General features: G+C 40.0%; 1 protein-coding gene across 2 annotated transcripts in view; it reads left to right on the top strand.

Moving 5' to 3' along the window:
* Positions 1-26,345, top strand: part of LOC132124488 (partitioning defective 3 homolog) — a 474,703-nt gene that overhangs the window by 55,997 nt on the left and 392,361 nt on the right. For both annotated transcript variants that reach the window (XM_059535542.1, XM_059535540.1), the window contains exon 2: positions 10,585-10,686. In XM_059535542.1, the coding sequence (XP_059391525.1) occupies positions 10,585-10,686 (102 nt within the window). The remainder of the gene's footprint in view (positions 1-10,584; positions 10,687-26,345) is intronic.

The following is a 26,345-nucleotide window of genomic DNA, read 5'->3' as shown; positions in this document are numbered from 1 at the left end:
GTTTTAAATGTGTACCGACAGTCTATTTGCATGTCATGTTTTAAGTTTGCATGTTTGAGTGTGATCATGACATATTACTGTTTTGCAGCTGAGGTTAGATGTCTCTCTCTCTCTCTCTCTCTCTCTCTCTCTCTCTCTCTCTCTCTCTCTTTCTCTCTCGGGACAAAATACATCTCCTGCTTCATTTATCTTTTCTTTAGCCCTTAATTTTTTTCATCCTTTATCTTCCTCATCCCTCCCACACAAAGTCTTCAAATGTCTTCTTTTCTCTTTGAGCACACACACATAAGGCCTGGTCTAACAAACCCTCCTTTATGAATAATTATACCCAGACATCCCTCATTTCATCTCTATTTCCATCCATCTTTAGTGATTATTGGGTCCATTGATCTTAAATCTGCATGTTATTCGCTGGGTTTTTAACGACCCTGGTGAATGTGGCATGTCGTCTCAGAAGTGAATTTGTTCAAATATTTGCTGAATCTTGCACTGGGTTTGTGGCCAGAAGATTTCTTCCAGATTAGCTTCGTAAAATCTTGTTGACATTTGTTTCAGATATGTTCCATGAATGGGTTCACATTTAGCTGATTGTGACCTATTATTCTGCTGATTTTTAATTGTTAGTATTTTTTTATTTTCTTGGATTAAGTATTAGGGTAGTTAAAATTTTTCAGTTTAGTTTTATTTATAGTTTTGCTGTATAAAGTCAAAAGACTAATTCATAAAAAAAAATGATGCTTTATGTTTACATTTATCCTCATCATTCTTTAGGAGAAATACCAAGAGGTGGGAAAAATAACATTAGGGATATATATATATATATATATATATATATATATATATATATATATATATATATATATATATATATATATATATATATATATATTAGGGCTGGGCGATATACAAAAAAATATGATATCTCGATATTGTCAAAATTTTTACGATATTCGATATATATATCTCGATATGTTTGCATTTGCATTTAAATAATAAAAAATAAAACATGATTTTCTTTTGCCCATTAAAAAAAAAACTATTTAGATTAAACAGCTAATTTAAGCAGTTAAAAAATCTAGACCAAGAGATCACTTACTGCTTTTTATTAAATGAACACATGTAGGCCTATATGTAACTGAAGCAGTGCAAATTAAGTAACAGTTACAGAAAGTGCATTCTTCTTTTTAGTGCATGCAATTCACAATTTAAACTTTGCAACTGGGATAAGTATTTTATTTAAAAAATTTTAACAAGTTTTTAAGCTAAGAACACAAGTCTGTCAACTGTCTGTGGTTTTAAGAGAAGCTCTGTGGCATGAAACTATGTTCCTACTGACACTTAAAACCCTCTTAGATGGGGAGCTAGTTGCTGAAGCACATAGCTATTTCTTATATATAAATATATATAAATGAATACCAAAGACTTTTGCATTTTCTCTGTCTATATTATGGAAACTGGTAAACATATCAGTGAAATTCCCCAATAGTAATTCCAAATGGCCATAGCCTATGTTTCTCTATTCAAACATCAGCGGTCGAGTAAGTGCATTTATTTTGCGATCACAAATGCAAACAATACAGTTGAGATCTCACGACAGAACACAGACCGGCTGAACGACGCTTTCATTAGATCGCTCCATTCCAGCTTGTTAGTGTTTTCAGATTATCGTCAGCGGCTCTTTTGCAATGAGGAGTGAGCACGTGCGCGTGGTTGCCAGATTGCTTAAAATAAGCAAACACCTGGCAGAAAATGTATCCTTGTAACAGTGGAGCTCTGATTCGGAGATTTGAACTCTTGTTATCTGGCAACCGCTATCATTAAAGCTCTCGTAGTAGAGGGGCGTAGAGCAGTCAGCAGTTACAGGTTCCTTTTTTGGACATTCGGCGCGTTCTTTTGGGAAAGTATGCTTGAATTTGAAATATTCGATATTCCCGATATATTCAAATTGTACATCGTCGTCAAAATTATTCCGATGTTATCGCTAATATTCGATATATCGCCCAGCCCTAATATATATATATAATTTAAATATGTTTGCTTCCACTAATTTTATAAAAGTTTATAAAAATACTTAAAAATACCTGTGAATGCATCTATTAGGGCTGCACAATTAATCAAATTTCTAATCGAAATTTCAATTATGGATACCACAATTACGTAATCGTTCAAAGCGGCAATTAATTGTTCGAAGTTCACTTATGTTATTTTGCATGTTTAAGATGCATTTTTTTTTTTCTTTCTACATGTTATCTTAAGGGTTTTTCCCATTATTTTTATTTTAGTTTTAGTATAACATTATAATGCCATTCATATTTTTACTTTTTTATAATTTAAAAAAGATACCAATCCTGTGTATAGTTGACATTTGGGCCTTTGTTTTTTCAGCTTATTTTCATATGAAATACAGCTCGCAGTTGCATCAAACAATGGTATACATAATTCAGTGTAAATTGTGATAATCGTAATTAATAATCGCAATTACAATTTCAAGGGAATAATCGACAATTATGATTTTTGTCATAATCGTGCAGCCCTAGCATCTACACAAGAACTTAGTATAAGCTTTTGGAATCGATTGTTAAAATTTAATATCTTGTTCTGCATCTAAAATGTCTTTTCTTTTTGCCTGATGTCACCAGGAACCCCCTACAAACATCTGATGTACACTATAAAACTATTCCCAATCCGGTCTGTTCTCTATGGATTAAATTGTGTAGTGCCAATTCACTTAATATCCAGTTTTATTCAGAAACACATCCGATTATGTTTTAAGAAAGAAACGGGCAGATAGAGAGATGAGAAGGCAAATAAAGCTGTAAATCACTCATTACTCTGGTCAATTGACTTACATAGACTGGCAGAGGTCTGCATTTCTTCGATGTGCGACCCCAATTTTCCCCATTTTCATCTTCTTCATCAGCGCTTTGAAGCTCTCCCAGGGACTGTGGATGCCAAGCTGTCTGTGGGTTGTACAGCTGTGCCCAGTTATGAGCTTACAGCTGTACAGATGAGCCGAGTTCAGTCAGGACACACAATCAAATACAGAGAAATAATACAAATACCGGCTGGTGGTGATGTTTGGATTCTCGGACATTAATGTTGTGATATTGATGGCTGCTGTTCTGAGCTAAGCGGTTTTCTTTGTCTCTCAAGTGAGTTACCTAACTAGATAGCAGACATCATAGACAGGATAAAGCGAATGATGTGATACTCTAATAAACATTAAAATTTGTGTGAGTATATTATTAAACCGAGATGTTTTTGCATTGATACAGTTAAATTTTACTTATTTAATTCAGTACTGTACTAAATACTAGAGGTCGATGATCAGTTTTGCCGATTAATCGGCACCGATAGTTGATTGCTGGAACAATCGGTTATTGGAAAAAATCCATGCCGAAAGATTTCCGGGTTTCGTCTGTTGCTGGAGCGGCTGAGAAGGCTCTGTTTTCATTATACAGTGTGAGAGCGGCCCCTAGTGGCTGAAATCACTGACAGCATGTGCTGTTTGTTTAGACACGTGACGCTGAACACAGCGAGAAACTTCAGACCCAGATTTAAATGCAGCTGACAGAAAATCCTGCTGCGCCTCAGAGCGTAATTCACATAGTTTTCCATTAAATTACATTATATTTGCCCCGAATTATTGTTAATCTGCATAATGAATTGTATATTCATTTATAGAGCTATAATATAGATTGCTCTCTCTCTGTTTGCTCCGTTTTTCAAACTTATCTATGCCTCATTGTTCGTTCTTAAAGTAAACTTCTGTCCATTTGGTGGATAAATAAACTGTTGTAGACCACTGCTCGAGTTGAAAGCAACGCGTCTAGAGTGTGTGTGATACCGGTGGGCGAGCGTGATTTCACTAAGTACAACATGTTCCTCTTGATCCTGGAACAACATTTCAATCAACCAATCAGAATTGAGAAACTTTTCAGGAAATATCTGTTTTAGGCTTACAAGCAGAGTTAGGTGCTTCTACACCCTTGTTAATCAGCTATCATTTCCCACTGATTTTAGGAATAAATTATGGGTAGGTTCAGGTTTAGAAGTAGGGATTGGGTTAAGTTTATATTTTTGGACAATAATGTTGATCCAGGATCATAAGAAAGATGCTGATCCAGGAAGATGTCTTACTTGGCAAAATCACGGTCGACCTCTACTGAATATTCCTCGTATAACATCGTCTCTAGTTGTTATATGTGTCCCTGGAGCACAAAACCAGTCTTAAGTCTCTGGGGTATATTTGTAGATCAATAGCCAACAAAACATTTTATGGGTCAAAATTATTGATTTTTCATGACAAAAATCATTAGGATATTAAGTTAAGATCGTGTTCCATGAAGATAATTTGTAAATTTCCTACCGTAAATATATCAAAACTTAATTTTTGATTAGTAATATGCATTGCTAAGAACTTAATTTGGACAACTTTAAAGACGATTTTCTTAATATTTAGATTTTTTTGCACCCTCAGATATGGAAGCATATGGGTAGCAATATTCAATTTGGCATGTAATATGCAAAATGACAATGCAATATGTAAAATGACAATGCATGTCTGTATTTACATTTACATTTTCCAATACATTTGTGCAACGTTTGGTGCAAAATGAAAATGAAAATTAAATTACATAATTTTCATTTGCCATTTCATACACCAGTTTTAATATGTAAAATGAAAACTAATTTTAACGCTTTATAAGTTGCAAAATTAAAATGAAAATGTATTACAGAAATGATTAGATATGACTAACATGTTCAAGCAAAAACTGTGGCAAAATTATCATTTAAATGCTATTTTTCTTAAATGCATTAACACTCACAGTCAAGACACTTACGATTGCATTTTCATTCAATGTCCCGCAATGAATGTAGCAAAATTCAATGTGCACATTGAAAATGCATTCCGAGCCGCTCACGTGTCCACCCCCTCCCGACACGTCAATCACTGCGTGAACAAGGCGGGGCTTGCAGAAGGTCAGAGACTCAAGACTCAAGAAGAGGATTCAAGTGAGAGAACATGGACCTTCAGCTCGGTCTTTTCATTCTTTCAGGCAGAATAACAGTCAGTGCGAGTGAAGCACTTTAATGTCTGAATATACACTCACTGTTAATTAGCATAATATTTGAATCAGATGTAGCTGGGCACATAATTTGTGCTGTTGAGACCTGAAAATTATCTCTAGGTTATAGTATTGTATGATATTGTCCCACTGATAAATACAGTGCAAATAGTTCTGTCTCCTTGGATAACAGTGAAGTGGAAATAAATATAGTTAAATTTATGAAATAAAATTAAATAGGATTTTTTGGGAAGGTAAGTCTGGCCAGTTATACAGCAACACGAGTCAGACGAGTCTGAAGATCTGAGCTGAATTTGGTGAAACATTAAAGTTCTAGTCTGTGTCAATTACTCTCATAATAAATAATAAAAATAATGTTACCCGTATTTTTCGGGTAATTTTTTTAAGTTGCATCAGTCCAAATATACATCATGACGAGGAAAAAAACATATATAAGTCGCACTGGACTATAGGTCGCATTTATTCAGAACCAAGAGAAAACATTACCGTCTATAGCCGCGAGAGGGCGCTCTGGGGTAGGCTACAGGAGCACTGAGCAACGTAGAACTAATTTTACTATTTTTATTTAGAAATGTAACTATATTAATTTTTACAATTATTTATTAATGTCACACACACACACACACACACACACCTAGTGCCTTATGACTTAAAAGATGTGGTAAAAAGTGGTAAATGTTACAGACATGGAACTGTCTATTATTGATTTTTATTTCCACTTCACTGTTATCCAAGGAGACAGAACTATTTGCACTGTATTTATCAGTGGGACAATATTCATACAATACTACAACCTAGAAATAATTTGCAGGTCGCAGCAGCACGAATTATGTGCCCAGCTACATCGGATTCAAATATTATGCTAATTAACAGTGAGTGTAGTTTCAGACATTACAGTGCTTCACTCGCACTGACTCTTATTCTGTCTGAAAGAATGAAAAGACTGAGCTGAAGGTTGAGCGATTCGACCAGTCAGATGAAAGCAGCGTTTCAGCTCCGCCCACAAGTGCGAATGAAATATTGAAGCCATAAACCGAAATGATCAAAACGTACACGGACCAACTGTCTTGTCCATGTTCTCTCACTTGAATCCTCTTCTTGAGTCTTGAGTCTCTGACCTTCTGCAAGCCCCGCCTTGTTCACGCAGTGATTGACGTGTCGGGAGGGGGCGGACACGTGATCGGCTCGGAATGCATTTTCAATGTGCACATTGAATTTTGCTACATTCATTGCGGGACACTGAATGAAAATGCAATCGTAAGTGTCTTGACTGTGAGTGTAACCCACCCTGTTAAAATCCAGTTTGTGGTCATTTATCGTCCCCCAGGTCAATTGGGAAACTTCTTGGAGGAGTTGGATGTGCTGCTATCAAACTTTCCTGAAGATGGTACTCCTCTGGTACTGCTTGGTGACTTCAATATCCACCTAGATAAACCCCAGGCTGCTGACTTCAAAACTCTGCTCGCCTCATTTGATCTCAAGCTAGTGTCTACTACAGCGACTCACAAATCAGGCAACCAACTGGACCTCATCTACACGCGCTGTTGCTCTGTGGACAACTCTTCAGTTGCTCCACTGCACACCTCAGACCACTTCCTCATTACTGCTAACCTAGCACTTACTCCTGAAGTGCCTCACACTCCAACGCAGGTCACCTTTCGACGGAACCTACGCTCACTCTCTCCATCTCGCCTATCTTCTGTGGTTTCATCCTCACTTCCTGCACTCTCTCAGTTCTCTGCTCTGGACACGAATAGCGCTACGGACACTCTTAGCTCCACTTTAACATCTTGCTTGGACAACTTTTGCCCACTGTTGTCTAGACCAGCACGCACTGCCCCATCTGCCCCCTGGCTGTCTGAGGTTCTCCGTGAACATCGCTCTAAACTCAGGGCTGCAGAGAGGAAATGGCAGAAATCAAGAAACTCTACAGACCTCAGTGTGTATCAGTCTCTCCTCTCTTCCTTCTCTGCAAATGTCTTCACGGCTAAAACATCCTACTACCACAACAAAATTAACATCTGTTGTGACGCTCGGACACTCTTCAAGACTTTCTCTTCTCTTCTTAATCCGCCGCCACCACCTCCTCCATCGACTCTTACAGCGGACGACTTTGCAGTTTTCTTCACAAATAAGACGAGATCCATCAGCGGCCAATTCTCCACACCGCAGACTGAGGACAACTTCACAATGACCGATGCACACTCTTTCTCCTTCTTCTCCCCACTCTCAGAGATGGACGTCTCCGAACTTCTCCTGTCCAATCATCCTACTACTTGTCCACTTGATCCAATCCCCACTCACCTCCTTCAAGCGATCTCTTCTTCAGTCATACCTTCGCTTACTCACGTTATCAACTCCTCTCTTCACTCTGGAACATTTCCCTCAGCATTCAAGCAGGCTCGGGTAAGCCCACTGCTCAAGAAACCATCACTAAATCCAGCGCTTCTTGAAAACTACAGACCGGTATCCCTTCTTCCATTCATTGCAAAGACACTTGAGCGAGCTGTGTTCAACCAGTTTTCTATATTCCTTGTACAGAACAACCTCCTGGACAGCAACCAATCTGGCTTCAAAAGTGGCCACTCAACTGAGACTGCTCTGCTCTCGGTTACTGAAGCCCTGCGACTAGCAAGAGCAGCTTCAAAATCCTCGGTACTCATCTTACTGGACCTTTCTGCTGCTTTTGACACTGTTAATCACCAGATTCTCCTGTCCACCCTCAGAAAGATGGGCATCTCTGGAACAGCACTCCTGTGGGTTAAGTCCTACCTCTCTGACAGATCCTTCAGTGTGTCTTGGAGGGGTGATGTTTCAAAGTCACACCACCTTGCTACTGGGGTTCCTCAAGGCTCAGTACTTGGACCACTTCTCTTCTCAATCTACATGACATCATTAGGATCTGTCATTCAGAAGCATGGCTTTTCTTATCACTGCTACGCTGATGACACCCAACTCTACCTCTCATTCCAACCAGATGACCCGACGGTAGCTGCTCGCATTTCAGCCTGTCTGAGTGACATCTCTAGCTGGATGAATGGCCATCACCTTCAGCTTAACCTTACGAAGACAGAACTCCTGGTGATTCCAGCTAACCCATTGCTTCATCACAACTTCTCTATACAGCTGGGCTCATCAACCATTACTCCTTCGAGGACAGCTAGAAACCTAGGAGTTGTGATGGATCATCAGTTAAGCTTCACAGACCACATTGCTACAACTACCCGGTCCTGCAGGTTTGCCTTATACAACATTAGGAAGATTAGACCCTTCCTGTCAGAGCAAGCAACCCAACTTCTTGTCCAAGCTCTTGTTCTCTCCAGACTGGACTATTGTAATGCTCTCCTGGCGGGCCTTCCTGCATGTACTGTCAAGCCTCTGCAATTGATCCAGAATGCAGCAGCGAGGGTTGTCTTCAATGAGCCAAAGAAAGCTCACGTTACTCCGCTCCTCATCAGGTTACACTGGCTACCAGTAGCTGTTCGCATCAAATTCAAGGTACTGATGCTAGCCTACAAGACGACCACTGGCACGGCACCAACTTACCTAAACTCATTGGTTAAATCTTATGTGCCCTCCAGAAGTTTGCGCTCTGCAAGTGATCGACGCCTTGTGGTACCATCCCAAAGAAGTTCAAAATCACTCTCAAGGACCTTTTCCTGGACTGTCCCCAGCTGGTGGAATGACCTCCCAATCTCAGTTCGTACAGCTGAGTCTTTACTCATTTTCAAGAAACAGCTAAAGACTCATCTTTTTCGCCTGCACTTAACCAACTAACACTAGCACTTTTCCTTTTCTTGTTTTTTAATAAAAAAAAAAAAAAAAAAAACCTACCTATGCGTTCTATACTAGACTAACTGAGACTTGTCATGGCACTTGTATACTGTTGTTGTTCTCTTGTTGACCTGACTGCTTCTGTTGTTCTCATTTGTAAGTCGCTTTGGATAAAAGCGTCTGCTAAATGATTAAATGTAAATGTAAATGTAAATGTTAATGCATTTAAGAAAAATAGCATTTAAATGATCATTTTGCCACAGTTTTTGCTTGAACATGTTATACATATCTAATCATTTCTGTAATACATTTTCATTTTCATTTTGCAACTTATAAAGCGTTAAAATTTGTTTTCATTTTACATATTAAAACTGGTTTATGAAATGGCAAATGAAAATTATGTAATTTAATTTTCATTTTAATTTTGCACCAAACGTTGCACAAATGTATTGGAAAATGTAAATGTAAATACAGAAATGCATTGTCATTTTACATATTGGATTGTCATTTTGCATATTACATCCCAAATTGAATATTGCTACCCATATGCTTCAATACTCAGATTCCAGATTTTCAAATAATTGTATCTCTGACAAAAACTGATTTATATACTGTATCTCAATTTTGAAAAATAATTGACCCTTAAGCAAGGTTATTAAAGTTTTGCATTTTTCTTTTTTTTGACTAATTGTTAAAGGATTTTGCTAGTTTAGTTTAGTTTTTGTTTTATTTTTTGAAAATGCTTAGTTTAAGTTTAGTTTTTATTTGTTTTAGTGTTAGTGTTAATAACGCAACAAAAACATCATACAATTTTAGAAAATATGAATTCAGAAATAAAACCGGTACATAAAATGTGCATATGGGCACAAATATGTAAACAGTCCGAACACTCTGCAGTAAGTGCAGAATGTGTAAGTGACGTGTGCCAGTAAAAAACCTTCACACCAATACAAACACCACAGCAGTACAATTTTGACACCCTATACTAAATTGACCCTTTACAATAGCCTACTCATCTGGACTGAAGCAGCAAACATTCAGTGGAAGATTAAACACATGACATAACATTATTTAATATTTGAATCGCAGCTTATATAGTGTTTTGACATCGACAACCCAAGTGCATTTTACCTCAAACTTGCGACTAGTTAACTTTCTAAAGTAGCAATCGCTTCTCGGGTCGACATTAACACACTGACAAAAATATATTCAGAATTAAAAATATTTGTATACCACATAATATTTATATTCGCATACGACACAGGGAAAGGAAATACAGCTGAACGTTATTTGCTCTATGAAAGACATTGGCAAAGACGAAAACTAAAGACATTTAATCTATACTTTTATTTTATTTTAGTTTGTTTTGCCAAACACACATTACAGTTTTGGTTAGTTATCGTTTTTTTGTAATGACTCGTTTTTATTTTTATTTCAGTTAACGACAATGTTTTTTCCCCACATAGTTTTAGTTTTTTCATTCGTTTTCGTTAACGATTATAACCTTGCCCTTAAGATCGTTTTGTGGTCCAGGGTCACATACTGTATGTAAGTTCTTGACTGGAATCCTGACAGTTTCTTTACTTTAGCCTGAAGTTTGTTGCCTTTTATTGACAACACGTTATGGATATTTTGAGATCGTGAGAGGAAATCTACATTTGAATGCCTGTTTGTCAAAACGTGACTCATTTAAACTCAATCTGTCAACTCCTCCCCTCAGGACCCAAGCTACTGGATACAGGTGAATCGTTTAGAGCACGGAGACGGAGGCATTTTGGACCTGGACGACGTGCTGTGTGACGTGGCCGATGACAAAGACAGGGTATGTCACCACTGTGCATTCAAATTTGATTTCTTTAGTGGAGACGCTGATCTCTAATGTGCTCAATCTGAACTTCATTTCTGGTATGAGGGATGAACCGAAAACAATGGCAAAACCATTAAGATATTTTGATACTTATTTCTGAGATGATGATGATGGCACCAAAGCAGTCATTCCACGTGTGTTTCTAAATACATTTAACAGAGGGAGGGCGAGAGAGACCTCTCTGTTGGGCTTTTCGGACTCGGTTATCACATCTGGATGTGTCTTGATTTCATTTCACAAAGCTTGGGAATGGCCAGGAATGTTGACTCTGCTATTGCACTTATATTACTAGGGATGCATTGAAATTTCAACAAACTAAACTGAATTTGAGTTTTGGAGGGCTGAAAGGATTTTACATTTGCATTCTTCATTTTGTTGAACCAAGATCTTGTCTGTCATCCAATAATCACCATAAACTTTTTTTATTTTGATGTGAAAAAACGTCTGGGTTTTCAATCATTTTTTATGACTTATTTTGGTCATTTTATGCCTTTATTTAGATTGTGTGAAGTGGGAGAGAGAGGGTAACAAAGTGCAATGATGCTTCATACAAAATTCAAACAATAAAAGCAGTTTATTACAGCGTTAATGTGTTTGAAATGCAGCAAGATGTCAGTCAAAAAGCCTGTAAACAATACGTCAAGTAACTTAATACATTTACCCCAAGAAAACCATTCAGTGTCCACTAACTCTAGAACAAATAACTCTATAGAGGAGTGTTTGTATTCATTGTTTAATGTATGTTTGAATAAACCTGTCTCAAAAAAACACGCTTTAATTACAGACACTATTTAAATATTTTAATAACAGTGTTGTAGAAACAATTATATATATAGGCTTTTTGAGTGTTGATTATTAAATATGATTAATTACGTGATTACATTTTTTCAGCTAAATGGAAACTTTTATTTAGTTTTTTGTGTTTTGGGTTAATTTCTCTCTTTATCTGATGTCATATTGACTGTGAGTCTGTGTGTGACTAACCTCGCTGGTCAGTTTCACACCGCCTCATGCTAAATAAATGTCTGTTTCCTCGAGGACTCATCCAGGAAACGCATCATGCATCGGTGTGTTAATGGCTAATCTCAGTTCCACTTAAGAGATCCGTACCTCTGGTGTGTTTCTAGCTGTAGTTTGTTCATTAGCGTTGCTGCTAATGTTGTCAAGCCCTGATAAATTGTGCTTAGCCAGCAAGCTAATTAGCCTGTGCGTTCCTGCTGGGCTCTGGTGACATCTCTCTGGCTAGAGGCGCTTTTGTTCCTGGTGATTTATAATTGTCCTCTCGGCGTGACTGCAATTGCTAATTCATGTTAGTTCAGTTAGTAAACGACAGTCTGGCTACTGTCTGCTCAGTCCAGTCCGTATCATGTAGCTAGTTAGCATGTGCATCATAAGTACTGTATGTGTTTGACTTTGAGAGCACAGATCATTATAATTGATACATGAAGGAAACATGTATCGAATGTATTTTAATAGCACCTTCACCAACAAGTGGCACCGTGATGTTGTCAGATGATGAGACTGTGGTACTGAAAGATTCACATGTTCATATCACACAAGTGGTCTGGATAAGTAGTTAATAATGGTTCTTTGTTATATGCTAAAAGATTGGGTTTACTAAAATGGAAAAAGGAAATTCAGCAATGATGAATAAATTGATGCGTTAAAATAATATTTATATTTAAAGTAAATGTTTATTTTAAACTTTCTATTCATCAGTAAAAAGAAAAAACATTCTAAATCCAAAAGTGTACAAAATATGAAGTATCAAAACTGTTTTGATGATAATCAGAAATGTTTCTCCAGCAGTAAATCATCATATTTTCATGATTTCTGAAGATCATGTGACACTGAAGACTGGAGGAATGATGCTGAAAATACAGCGGAGCATCACAGAAATACATTACACTTTAACATTCATATAAAAATTGTTATTTTAAATTGTGATTATATTTCACAATATTACTGTTTTCACTGTATGTTTGATCGAATAAATGCAGACTTTATGAGCAAAAGAGGCGTTTTCAAAACCATTTAAATGAAGTAATTAAAAAATAGAACAGACTACATAGAGTATAAAATAAATATATAAAATAACACTCACGTGTGTGTGTGAGAGAGTGTGATGAAACACAATAAAATACATTCATATATTTTAACATATATGTGTGTGTGTGTTTATAAAGTTGTATATTTATGTTTTCAATTAGTGTTTTAGTGCTATTTGTCAGATGGTTCTTTTCACCTGTTGGATCTTGACTCCACAGTGATGTGGCTCTTATGTTTCCTGAGTTCATCTTTGCCATAGAAACATCAGATCAGATCAGATCAAACATCATACGACATAGTAGTCTGAAAAAAATATATGTTTTATGCATCAGTTTATTGAACATTTAGACAACATCTAAGACAAAAATAAAATAAAATGTCTAAACCTGTTTTTGTGTTATTTTTATTTATTTATTTATTTTCTGCTTATTTTTTGTATTGTTTACTTTTGTATGTTTTTTTTTTTGTTTGCTATTTTTTGCTTTGTGTTTTTTGTATATTTGCGATTCATTTTATTTTAGTTTGTTTATTCAAAAACATGCAGTAATGGTAAAAACATGCAATTTGATGCAGATGCTGTTATTCATATGACCCAAAAGTAAGATGATATTCTTACAGCTTGAAATGTAAATAAGTGAGTTAGCAGACTACTTGCATATAAATATAATTTATCACTCTATATCTCCCAATAATATGCCTTAGTAAGATGATATTTAAATGCTTTATGATCAAAGCTCAATAGTTTCTAATCATAATGCAATAAAAAAGGCTTCATATCTGATACCCGCATTTCAACATGACTTTTCTAAAAAATGATGTAAGGATAATCAACTAAACCTAAGTTGCTTCGGCCCAGTATTTAGAAGTTTTACCAGCAAGAGTTATTCTTTGGTTTACCTCAGGACGTCCCAGTCTGTCATCCTCATGGTATACGTGTGCTGCAGAAGTCTGTGTGTTTCTGGACTCTGCAGGGCCTTGTGTTAGTGCTGCTCCTGGACGGTGAATGTTTCACCAGGTGCCATCGTGTCTGTCTCATGCTCTTGGCTGATGACTGATATCCAGTTTTTCTAGTTCTCTAGCCAGTAGCTGGTTTGACTGGTTATGCCTCCATTTTAAAGGAGTCTCCGTTCTCGTATGTGTGTTCATTTCCTGCTGCTGTCTCTCAACCGGATCAGATGTGTGTCAGGACGTGCTGAAAATGTATAAATGTTCATATGAATAGTGCATTGTGTTTTTGTTCTTTTGAAGATCTGCACACAATCACAAACTCAAACACACACTGAATGCCCAATGCAGTTTTATTTTTTTCATGCCTTGTGATGCCTTTTCATTATTTAAATTACAGTTTGTCTTTAAGGCTCGAAGGACCATACGGAATTGTGTTGATTCAACAACTTCTGACATTGGTGTGATTTGTTGTTGGTCTGTCATAAAGGAATAGGAACATTTTTTTTTGAGAATGTCGTCCTCAGTCTATTGGAGATTAGGATGAGTGTGTTTCTTCATCAGGTTTGGAGAAATGTTGCACTGCATCAGTGTCTCATCGATGGATGCTCTGCAGTGAATGAGACTCCAAACAGCTGATAAAACATCACAATAATCTCCATGTAATCCACAGCACTCCAGTCCATCGGTTAACATCTGGAGAAGACAAAAGATGTGTTACTTCAAACTGTTGCTTTGGGCTAAAATATGAGTTCATAATCAATTTGTGTAGAGCTGGTTTGGCTTGTAAATGCTGCTTGATCTGTGCAGATTTTTCTCCTGATTCACACCAGAACACTTTTTCACTGGAGGAAGTGTTATTATGGATTATAGACTCATATTGTAGCCAGATGCAACAGTTTGAAAGTAAAAAAAATAAATAATAATAATAAAAAATCTTGATGATGGATTTGTTTCTTACAAACACTCATCTTGATGGACTGGAGTGCTGTGGATTATTGTGATGTTTTTATGAATCTCATTCTGACGGCACCCATTCACTGCAGAGCATCCATTGATGAGACACTGATGAAATGCTGCATTTCTCCAAACCTGATGAAGAAACAAACTCAGGGGGTTCAGCAAATTCTCTTTTTTGGGTGATTTATACCTTTACGTGTATTAAATTTGCACAACGAGACTGCACACTTGCAATTCATTGGTCAAGCATTAAAATGTGTGCTTGCATGCTTTCTGTGTGTAAAGTACACTGTACTGACTTTATGTTGAGTAAGCGGTCAGTCACATGACATGTGATCATGTTTTGTTCATCATGTCCTGTCCTCTCTCATGTTCTCCAGCAGCTGGTCTCTCTCTATGTGTTAAATCAATCGGCCGGCTCTCTCTCTGAGCTCAGATGAATGTGAGGTTTAGCAGGAAACACTCAGCTGGACTTGGGTCAGAACTGCACTAATGTAACCTGTGTGACTGATGGGCATCTTAGACTTCTGACCATCCTAAGATGGAGATCTTTAAATTATTATTATTCAAATAAAACATCTAATTTAGAGTAATTAATTTGTAATAATTTAGGTACTTTTGCAGTTTAATTTATATGCTTATACTTTTTTATATATTCTGTATGTTCTGTTCTGTATTTTTAAACATACTTGCATTTTAAAAAGCTGCTTCTTCTGCTCAACAGAGCTGCATTTATTTGATCAAAAATACAGTAAAAACAGTAATATTGTGAACTATTATTGCAATTTAAAATAACTGTTTTCTGTGTGAATCTGTGTTAGTATAATTTATTTCTGTGATGCCCCGCTGTATTTTCAGCATCATTCCTCCAGTCTTCAGTGTCACATGATCTTCAGAAATCATGAAAATATGATGATTTACTGCTCGAGAAACATTTCTGATTATTATCAATGTTAAACACAGTTTCTTAATAGAAATAAGTTTGTACATTATAAATGTCTTTACAGTCATCAGTTTAATGCATCCTTGCTAAATTGCTAAATATATGAATTTCTAAAAAGATTATTTTGAAGAATCTCAGAACAGCACAGAATACTAGGTACTTATTTAAACCCTGCCATTCAAGATGAATTCAGATGTCTGGCTTTTCATGAAACTCCAGTATCTGTCAGCTGTTTTCTGAGAGAGATGATTATCACTGATGATGATTATAATGAGGATAATAATTCCCTGTCATAATTCAGCTCTTCATAACACTGCTGTGTGTGTGTGTGTGTGTGTGTGTGTGTGTGTGTGTGTGTGTGTGTGTGTGTGTGTGTGTGTGTGCACCAGTCTGGTATCATAAATTCTCTCTGATATATCACCCAGGTTGAGTCACAGTGCTTCAAACACGGGCTTCTGGGCTCTGTCAGGTCTGTCAGCCAGACCCAAACACAAGCGCGCGCACACACACACACACACACACACACACACACACACACACACACACACACACACTCTTTCTGCATGCACTTCTACACTTTCTTAGTGTTTGAAGGGAAGCATCTCTAATATTACTGCTCATATTTATGGTCAGTTTTGTGTGGAAGACTATTTCCACCACAGAAAAAGTATATAAATAAGGTAATTGTGACTTTATCTCACAATTCTGAAGGTGGAAATGTCCAACACTATATCCCTCTCAGAATTGTGAGGATAAAGAGTCAGATTTGTGAGATCATTTTTAATCCCGTTGCAGACTCAGGCTTTCATAGTTTTGTGAACAAACCCCTAAGCACTAAACTTGGATACATAACCCAGTTTTTCTTTCTTTTTTTTGCTACAGATATGAGTATAAGTTTGGCATGGTTTTATTCTCTTGATGCTGGTCATGCTGTATTTCCGATTCCACTCGTGTGTTCTTGGAAGGTAATGAAGTGTTTAATAACGCGGACGCAGACACACTTTATCTGTGACTGGAGTGGGTAACAGTCATTGGGAACAAATTTGTATTTCTCACCCGATTGCTCTGTGAAGTGGCCTTTATGTGTTGTCTTGGTGATGAGAGAGAGTACTGCGTCATGTGAAGAATAGAGGCACGAACCGAGCTGTAAATGTGTCTCTCTGTATAATAACTAGCTGCCACACACACACAGACACACACACACACACACACACACACACACACACACACACACACACACACACACACACACACACACACTGGATTCATCAGGGATGTTCAAGGGGAATCTGCATCAAATGGTTATTTCTCACAAACTCAAGAGTCTAATATGGTGAATACTGTATCTAGATACTTCAAGAGTGTGTAGCTGATTCTCTTCACTGTTTTTATGGTGTGATGCACTTGAAGTCATTCTTGTGATTTAGAAACAGAAGTGCTGACCTCTAGTGGTTAAAAACCTTATTGCACAATAATAAACCTTAACCTTAACTTGTGCACAATAATATAAACACATTTCTATAAAAAACAATACTTTTCTCTAAGTAACATTGATTTATTAAAGCCTATTTAACTAAGTGTAAATATAAATGTGCAGAATGACAGAGAAATATAGACTTTATTTATTTTTATTTATATATTTTTTATTTTATTTTATATTTATTTATTTAAGCAATGATATTATTTTTAGATTCAAGTAAAAAATACACATATATATATATATATATATATATATGTGTGTGTGTATATATTTATAATTACATTTATATTACAATCCCAATTGTATTTTTTTTTTTTTATCTAAAATTATGCATGAACATAACATTTAATAAATGCATACATACATAGATGAAATGAGTTGTGATTGATTGTGATGTCTTGTTCTTGTAAGTGTTTAAGTGTGCACACGTCTGGACGTCCTGTTACTGGTAAGTGTGGGTGTCTCACTGAAAGTGCTCCTCTTCAGTCAGGAGAGGGACCTGATTTGAGGAGACACTCAGATGGGTGTCAGAAAGGGTTAGTGCTGTAACAGGTGAAGCAGTGGACACACACTGGCCTCCGCAGATCACCCAGAATGCCACAGGGTCAGTGTTACTGTACATACATCATCAAACACGTGACAAGAGCCTGACCTACTGCAGGGGTCAGCAAATATAGCAAATGTGAAGGGACACACACACACACACACAATCAGCCATAGGCATTCACAGGGTTGTACCAGTATGCAGTACAAGCACAGTTTTGCTACATGAGGTTCTGTATACTGTAACAAAGCATTTAAAGAGACATTCCATCATTATTTAAGGCCTGTTCGCACCAAGAACAAGAGCTATAGAGTTAACTCTAATGATGACCATATTAGCATCCACACCAATTGAGAATAAACAATTAAAAAAAAAATCGTTATTGCTATCATTATAGTTATTGTCTTCGTTGTGTGAACAGACCCATGTTAAAAAAACCCATGGTGTTTTTTGTTAGTTGTATCCATAAACAGAAAGCAATTGTAAGCAAAACTGTTTGGTCACCAAAATTCTTCAAAGTATCTTCTTTTGTGTACAAACCTGATTCCAAAAAAGTTGGGACACTGTACAAATTGTGAATAAAAACAGAATGCAATGATGTGGAAGTTTCAAATTTCAATAGTTTATTCAGAAAACAACACAGATGACATATCAAAAGGTTTAAACTGAGAAAATGTAAAATTTTAAGGGAAAAATAAGTTGATTTTAAATATCATGGCGTCAACACATCTCAAAAAAGTTGGGACGAGGCCATGTTTACCACTGTGTGGCATCCCCTCTTCTTTTTATAACAGTCTGCAAACGTCTCGGGACTGAGGAGACAAGTTGCTCAAGTTTAGGAATAGGAATGTTGTCCCATTCTTGTCTAATACAGGCTTCTAGTTGCTCAACTGTCTTAGGTCTTTTTTGTTGCATCTTCCTCTTTATGATGCACCAAATGTTTTCTATGGGTGAAAGATCTGGACTGCAGACTGGCCCTTTCAGTACCCGGATCCTTCTTCTACGCAGCCATGATGTTGTAATTGATGCAGTATGTGGCCTGGCATTGTCATGTTGGAAAATGCAAGATCTTCCCTGAAAGAGACGACATCTGGACGGGAGCATATGTTGTTCTAGAACTTGGATATACCTTTCAGCATTGATGGTGCCTTTCCAGATGTGTAAGCTGCCCATGCCACACACACTCATGCAACCCCAGACAATCAGAGATGCTTCTGAACTGAGCGCTGATAACAACTTGGGTTGTCCTTGTCCTCTTTAGTCTGGATGACATGGCGTCCCAGTTTTCCAAGAAAACTTCAAATTTTGATTCATCTGACCACAGAACAGTCTTCCACTTTGCCACAGTCCATTTTAAATGAGCCTTGGCCCAGAGAAAACACCTGCGCTTCTGGATCATGTTTAGATATGGCTTCTTTCTTTACCTATAGAGTTTTAGCCGGCAACTGCGAATGGCACGTTGGATTGTGTTCACTGACAATGTTTTCTGGAAGTATTTCTGAGCCCATGTTGTGATTTCCATTACAGTATCATTCCTGTATGTGATGCAGTGCCGTCTAAGGGCCCGAAGATCACGGGCATCCAGTGTGGTTTTCCGGCCTTGACCCTTACACACAGAGATTGTTCCAGATTCTCTGAATCTTTGGGTGATATTATGCACTGTAGATGATGATAACTTCAAACTCTTTGTAATTTTTCTCTGAGAAACTCCTTTCTGATATTGCTCCACTATTTTTCGCCGCAGCATTGGGGGAATTGCTGATCCTCTGCCCATCTTGACTTCTGACAGACACTGCCACTCTGAGAGGCTCTTTTTATACCCAATCATGTTGCCAATTGATCTAATAAGTTGCAAATTGGTCCTCCAGTTGTTCCTTATATGTACATTTAACTTTTCCAGCCTCTTATTGCTACCTGTCCCAACTTTTTGGAATGTGTAGCTCTCATGAAATCCAAAATGAGCCAATATTTGTCATGACATTTCAAAATGTCTCACTTTTTCAACATTTGATATGTTATCTATATTCTATTGTTAATAAAATATAAGTTTATGAGATTTGTAAATTATTCCATTCATTTTTTACTCACAATTTGTACAATGTCCCAACTTTTTTGGAATCGGGTTTGTAGAAGATTCTGTGATCATTTAATCACCTTCGGGTCGTATCGAACCAAATGACTCTCTTCATACACAGAACAAGATGTTTAATAGGATGTCAAAGCTGCACAGTGAAAAGTGGATGGGGATTGGAGCTGTTAGACTCCAAGAACAACCTAAAAAGTGCCATCATTTGTCTGTTTCACAAACATTGCTATTATATGGCTTTGAAATAAACGTATTAATAACTTTCCGGTGATTTTATTCTTGCCATTTTCGGAGCTGGTCCCCACCTGCTTTCATTATACAGAAAAGAAAAACTTCCATTTTTTTTTGTGTGTGTGTGTAGTTAAAGTAATAGAGATGTGCAATGACATGAGAGAGTACACGATGACATTATTGTATATTTTATGGTAAAATATCCCCATTTAATACATGCAGGACACAAGTTGATGTAAACATAAGTGTCCTCTAGATGTCAGTATCAAGCCTGAAATAACATTGAGGCTTTGTTCTGTAGACAGAGGTTATTATTGATGTGTGCATGATCAGAGTGTTGTGACATCTACAGTAGATTTCTGATTGGTTGATCCATCACCGTGGTAACAGAGCATAATATAGTGCCAGGTAAATCTGGCGGTTTCTAAATGGGCTACTAACTGTGCCTCCATCTGACTGACCAGTGTGTGTGTGTGTGTGTGTGTGTGTGTGTGTGTGTGTGTGGGAATGAAAGCTAGGCTATCCTGTCTGGAGACATTCAGAATGAACACACACACACACACACACAGAGTGTCAGGAGAGCTCTTCAGAAGAGAGGCTTGTTCATCTCATTTGTCATTTAGTCGATACAGCTCTCTCTGATCAATGCCGAGACTGGCGCCTCACAATCAGAGCTGATACGTGACCTCTCTCTCTCTCTCGCTCTCTCTCTCTCTCTCTCTCTCCTCTTTCCATCGCTTTGTCTCTACCTTTCTAAACACTTCTCACTTCAGTTTCAAGGCTACTGTCAAGAAAACAGAGACACAAGTTGCGACAAAGTGCTAGAAGACAGAAAGACAAGTACAAAAACCGAATGAAATGTGCGTTCAGTCTCACTTTTTCACCTTGAGGGTGTGTTAACTGTTTCTCTGTTGATCTACAGTGGTTTGTCTGCTTGTTTTGTAGAGTCTGGGTGCAGTGCTTTAATATTTCACGCCCCTTACAAGAGTTTATGACCAAACATCAGCAAACACAAACTGTCTTCTGTTCGGTTTTGTAATCATTGATATATGTATACAGTTTGTTTTTGATAGTTTGTGTTTCTAACTCTGCGTGCTTATTGAAGCTATGCTATATTTTGATTTCTGTTTTAGTAATTTTAGTACTTTAGAGTTTATTTTATGTGCCAATGTCACAGTGTCTGGGTTGTGTCCCTGGGTTTCCACTAGATGTCCTCCTTTCTCACGGTGTCTGTCACCTTATCACTTCCTGTCTCCTTATTTGGTCACCTTCCTCCATGTTTAGGTAATTGATTGTTCCCCACCTGTCTCCTGTTTCCCCATCATCCTTTTGTGTATTTATACCCGGTCTGTCTGAGTCTGTGTCACGGAGTCCTTGTGTATGTTTCATGCTTTCCGTAGTCTTGCCCTTGCCGTGTGTTATTGTCTGTTTTCATGTTGTTTGGATATTCTGGTTTTGACCCTGCCTGGACTGTTTATGCTTTTTGGATTGCCCCTAAATAAACCGCATACCTGCATTTGGATCTCTCCGTGTTTCTTGAATCCCCAGCGTGACAGAAGGACTCCGTCACCTTGAGATCCAGCGGTATGTCGATTAACGCTTCTTCCCCAGCCACAGAGCGGGAGAGGAGCAATCGGTTTGAGGGAACCCGCCTGGTCGTGTTTCGCGGGACCAGGGGAGGTCGCCGAGGAGGAGGTGGGCGAGAGGAAGCTCAGCATCGCTCTCCACCATGGCCCCCCTTCGACTCGGGGCTCACGTGGGAGGGACCAGAGCCGCCGTTTCACCAGGGCAGAAGAAAGAAGCCAGCGACACTGCCCATGATGGCCGCTGGTCCAGCACCACAGCACAAGATGGCCGCCAACCCAGCGCCGCTGCGGTGCATGGCCACCAACCCCGCACCACGAGGCCAGATGGAAGGCCTCACACCACAGTGCAAGATGGCTGCCAGCTCAACACGAACGCCTAAGATGGCCGCTGACACCTTTCTCGATTACTTCGAGATGTTATCTAAGATCCTAGAGATTCCCAAGACTGTTCACGTCATGGCTGCTGAGCCAGCACCACAGCACAAAATGGCCGCCAGCCCAGAGCCACAGCACAAGATGGCCGCCAGCCCAGAGCCACAGCACAAGATGGCCGCCAGCCCAGAGCCACAGCACAAGATGGCCGCCAGCCCAGAGCCACAGCACAAGATGGCCGCCAGCCCAGCGCCACAGCACAAGATGGCCGACTCAACGCCTGAGTCTCCAGACAAGGTGCCACCGACGCGCCATCATAGAGGGCAAAGGAGGAGGAGACAGGCGCCTACCGTTCCTCAAAGCCCGGAGAACGTTCCCGAGCGGACCGCTGCCGTCCAGGAGGACGTTCCCCAGCGGGCCGCTGCCGTCCAGGAGGACATTCCCGTGGCGGTCACCGATGCTGTTCCAGAGGCCGAGGCGGTGCCCGAGGCTGTTCCGGAGGCCGAGGCGGTGTCCGAGGCTGTTCCGGAGGCGGTGCCCGATGCCGAGGCGGTGACCGATGCTGTTCCGGAGGCCGAGGCGGTGCCCGATGCCGAGGCGGTGACCGATGCTGTTCCGGAGGCCGAGGCGGTGACCGATGCTGTTCCGGAGGCCGAGGCGGTGCCCGATGCTGTTCCGGAGGCCGAGGCGGTGCCCGATGCTGTTCCGGAGGCCGAGGCGGTGCCCGATGCTCTTCCGGAGGCCGAGGCGGGGCCCGATGCTGTTCCGGAGGCCGAGGCGGTGCCCGATGCCGAGGCGGTGACCGATGCTGTTCCGGAGGCCGAGGCGGTGCCCGATACTGTTCCGGAGGCCGAGGCGGTGCCCGATACTGTTCCGGAGGCCGAGGCGGTGCCCGATGCCGAGGCGGTGCCCGATGCCGTTCCGGAGGCCGAGGCGGTGCCCGATGCTAATCCGGAGGCCGAGGCGGTGCCCGATGCCGAGGCGGTGCCCGATGCCGAGGCGGTGCCCGATGCCGAGGCTGTTCCGGAGGCCGAGGCGGTGCCCGATGCCGATGCTGTTCCGGAGGGCGATGCGGTTCCGGAGGGCGAGGCGGTGCCCGATGCTGTTCCGGAGGCCGAGGCGGTGCCCGATGCCGTTCCCGAGGCCGAGGCGGTGCCCGATGCCGTTCCCAATTCGGTGCCCAAGACCGGTCTAGAGTCAGGGCTAGTTCCTGTTGACCGTCCAGAGTCGAGTCAGGTCCCAGTGGACTCTCCAGAGTCAGGGCCAGTCACTGATGACCTTCCAGAGTCAGGGCGGGTCACCGTTGGACGTTCAGAGTCAAGTCAAGTCACTGGGTGGGCTGCTGCTCGGGCCTGTTGGACTCCGGCATCGACCACAGGGGGGTGGTGGTCATCCGCTCCGCCCTGGGGGGCTTCCGTTCTGACCACACGGACGTGGTGGTCTTCCATTCCGCCCTGGGGGGCGTCCGCTCTGACCACGAGGACGTGGTGGTCTTCTGCTCCGCCCTGGGGGGCTTCTGCTCTGACCACACGGACATGGTGGTCTTCTGCTCCGCCCTGGGGGGCGCTTGCCCTGACTACACGGTTGTGGTGGTCTTCTGCCCCGCCCTGGAGGACTCTGGCCTCGACCACAAGGACGTGGTGGTCTTCTGCCCCGCCCTGGGGGGCTTCATGTTGTTTTTTGTTTGTTGTTTTTGTATTTACTCCTGTCCCTGTTCCTCTCTGTAGTCTGGCCCTCCATCCCTCCCCCTGAACCTCCTCCAGTCCTCCTCCCTCCTGGTCTTCCTGTTTTGTGGTTACTTTCTGGTGCCTGTTTCCAATGTCTTTCTTTTCTGGCCCTCCATCCCTCCCCCTGAACCTCCTCCAGTCCTCCTCCCTCCTGGTCTTCCTGTTTTGTGGTTACTTTCTGGTGCCTGTTTCCAATGTCTTTCTTTTCTGGCCCTCCATCCCTCCCCCTGAGCCTCCACCTGTCCACCTCCCTCCTGGTCTGTTTTGTGTCTGTCGTGGAGCGTCTGGGAGCCGCTCCGTAGAGGGGGGGTTCTGTCACAGTGTCTGGGTTGTGTCCCTGGGTTTCCACTAGATGTCCTCCTTTCTCACGGTGTCTGTCACCTTATCACTTCCTGTCTCCTTATTTGGTCACCTTCCTCCTTGTTTAGGTAATTGATTGTTCCCCACCTGTCTCCTGTTTCCCCATCATCCTTTTGTGTATTTATACCCGGTCTGTCTGAGTCTGTGTCACGGAGTCCTTGTGTATGTTTCATGCTTTCCGTAGTCTTGCCCTTGCCGTTTGTTATTGTCTGTTTTCATGTTGTTTGGATATTCTGGTTTTGACCCTGCCTGGACTGTTTATGCTTTTTGGATTGCCCCTAAATAAACCGCATACCTGCATTTGGATCTCTCCGTGTTTCTTGAATCCCCAGCGTGACAGCCAAGGGAACTTTCCAGCATTTTCATCCAGCGTTTATATTTTATTTCAGCTTCCAAATTAGATTTCAGTTAACAACAACTGTTTTTAATAGTTAAAGTTTCAGTAACACTGGGCTGTTGAACCATGAAAACGGAAGAAGAGCACAGAAAATGATCAAATGGAAGAGTTCGCTGAAGAAATTGAAAGTTGTGTGAAAAGATTTTTGAAGTCTGTTTCATTGAATGATATTCTTATAGTTGACCATATGAGCTTGTCTGTTTTCAGATGCGATTAGAAAAAATAATGTAATGCAATCAACCAATCAAATCATGTTGATGTTAAATGTATGGTTATATACCCCTACAAGATATCATTCCTACAAATCTGACTAATGTATATTAAGATTATGCTAATGTTGGGATGAAATAATAATGTTAAAACATTCTGACATTCATCGAATTGCTAAACATTGATAAAACGCTGTTAAGACAACATTTGCGGAACGTTCTTATGATGTTGGGAGAAAATGGTCTTAGAAAACATGATAAAAATGTACTTGTATACAGATATGCAGATGTCAGAATGAATTGTTCTTCAGATTTTAATGAAATATTTTCACAACATTGATAGAATTGTTACAGTGTCCTGATAACATTCTTGAAATGTTATGATATTAATATTTAATGAAGATCCTCATAATGTTTGGACAAATGTTTCTAGAAAAACATTCTTGGAACATCCTCTTAACGTTCGAATGACAACCAACTATAAATGACTAAAGGTTGAGTATGTTGATTTGTTGGTAGTTTCACCGCTCATTTGAATAATGTTTAAGTTTGTGGAGTCAGTGAGAGTTCAAATGAAATATTACTTAAATCCTGGATCCGGCACAAAACCAGAAGAACATCAGAAAATCTTTGGATTTCAAGGTTAATATCTACTGAATTTGCAGACATCCAGTTGACGTTTCTCCTGCTTTCAGCTCTCTCCGGCAGCGTTTCTGAACGGTTCATGATGCCAGATCTGCTCATGAGATCCAGTGTCTTTATCTCTGGGGCATTTGGTGCAATCACTGGATTCTGGTGAAACACACACACACACACACACACACACACACACACACACACACACACACACACACGTACAGTCAGGCAGAGATGTTTGTCTCAGCTGACAGCTGTCAGCTCTGATAGTGCTCTGGTAATAAAACACTCTGCCAGACAGCCTATTAGCAACGGCTCGTCTGGAAGGAGTGGAACCCATGCACACACACACACACACACACACACACACTCACACTCACACACACACACTCACACACACACACACACACACGCACGCACGCAGATATGCTTGGATAGGCAGAATGAGGTCAGGCACTACGGGTGCTTTAAAACAGAGGTGACAGGCCTAGACCCCCTGCTGGAGAGTCCCAATCACCCTGGAGGGCTCTGAAACAAACACACCAAATGTTAATCTTTACACAGGAGAAAATAGAGATTTTAATTGCATTGGCAAAAACTACCCTGACTGTGAATTATGGTGTGTTTATGTAATACACACTCTGTCCTCAAGGGGGCAGTGTTTCTCCAGCTTTGTAATCTTGTTTACAGTAGAAGTCAACAGTCAACATGAAATCTAAATTGACCCTGTTTATTTCATTAATGCACATTCCTGTTCTTATGGTGGGCGATTCATTAAAGCATGTTTGATGAATCCCATGACGAGTTTCTGTGTGTGCTGGTGTCACTGAGGGCGTGTGGGCTGTTGATAGCTGTTTAGGTCAAGCGAACTCGCATTTAGTTCTTCTTCTTGAGTTCTATTGAAATAAAAATGCTAAATAATTAAAATCTACGCTTTTTTTGTGCGTGTATTAATTGCTTATCCAGTTATATGACAATCTGCACTAGAAACCTTCAGTAGCAGGGTTAGTTCTTATAGTGTTGTACTTTCTAGTGGTGTGACGTAAATAAAATTGTCAAAAATCAAATATTTATTTATGTATTTGAGAT

The sequence above is a fragment of the Carassius carassius genome, chromosome 42 (assembly GCF_963082965.1).
Source record: "Carassius carassius chromosome 42, fCarCar2.1, whole genome shotgun sequence".
NCBI lineage: Eukaryota > Metazoa > Chordata > Actinopteri > Cypriniformes > Cyprinidae > Carassius > Carassius carassius.
Note: the sequence above shows the minus strand (reverse complement) of the source record. Positions and strands in the feature narration are given on the sequence as shown.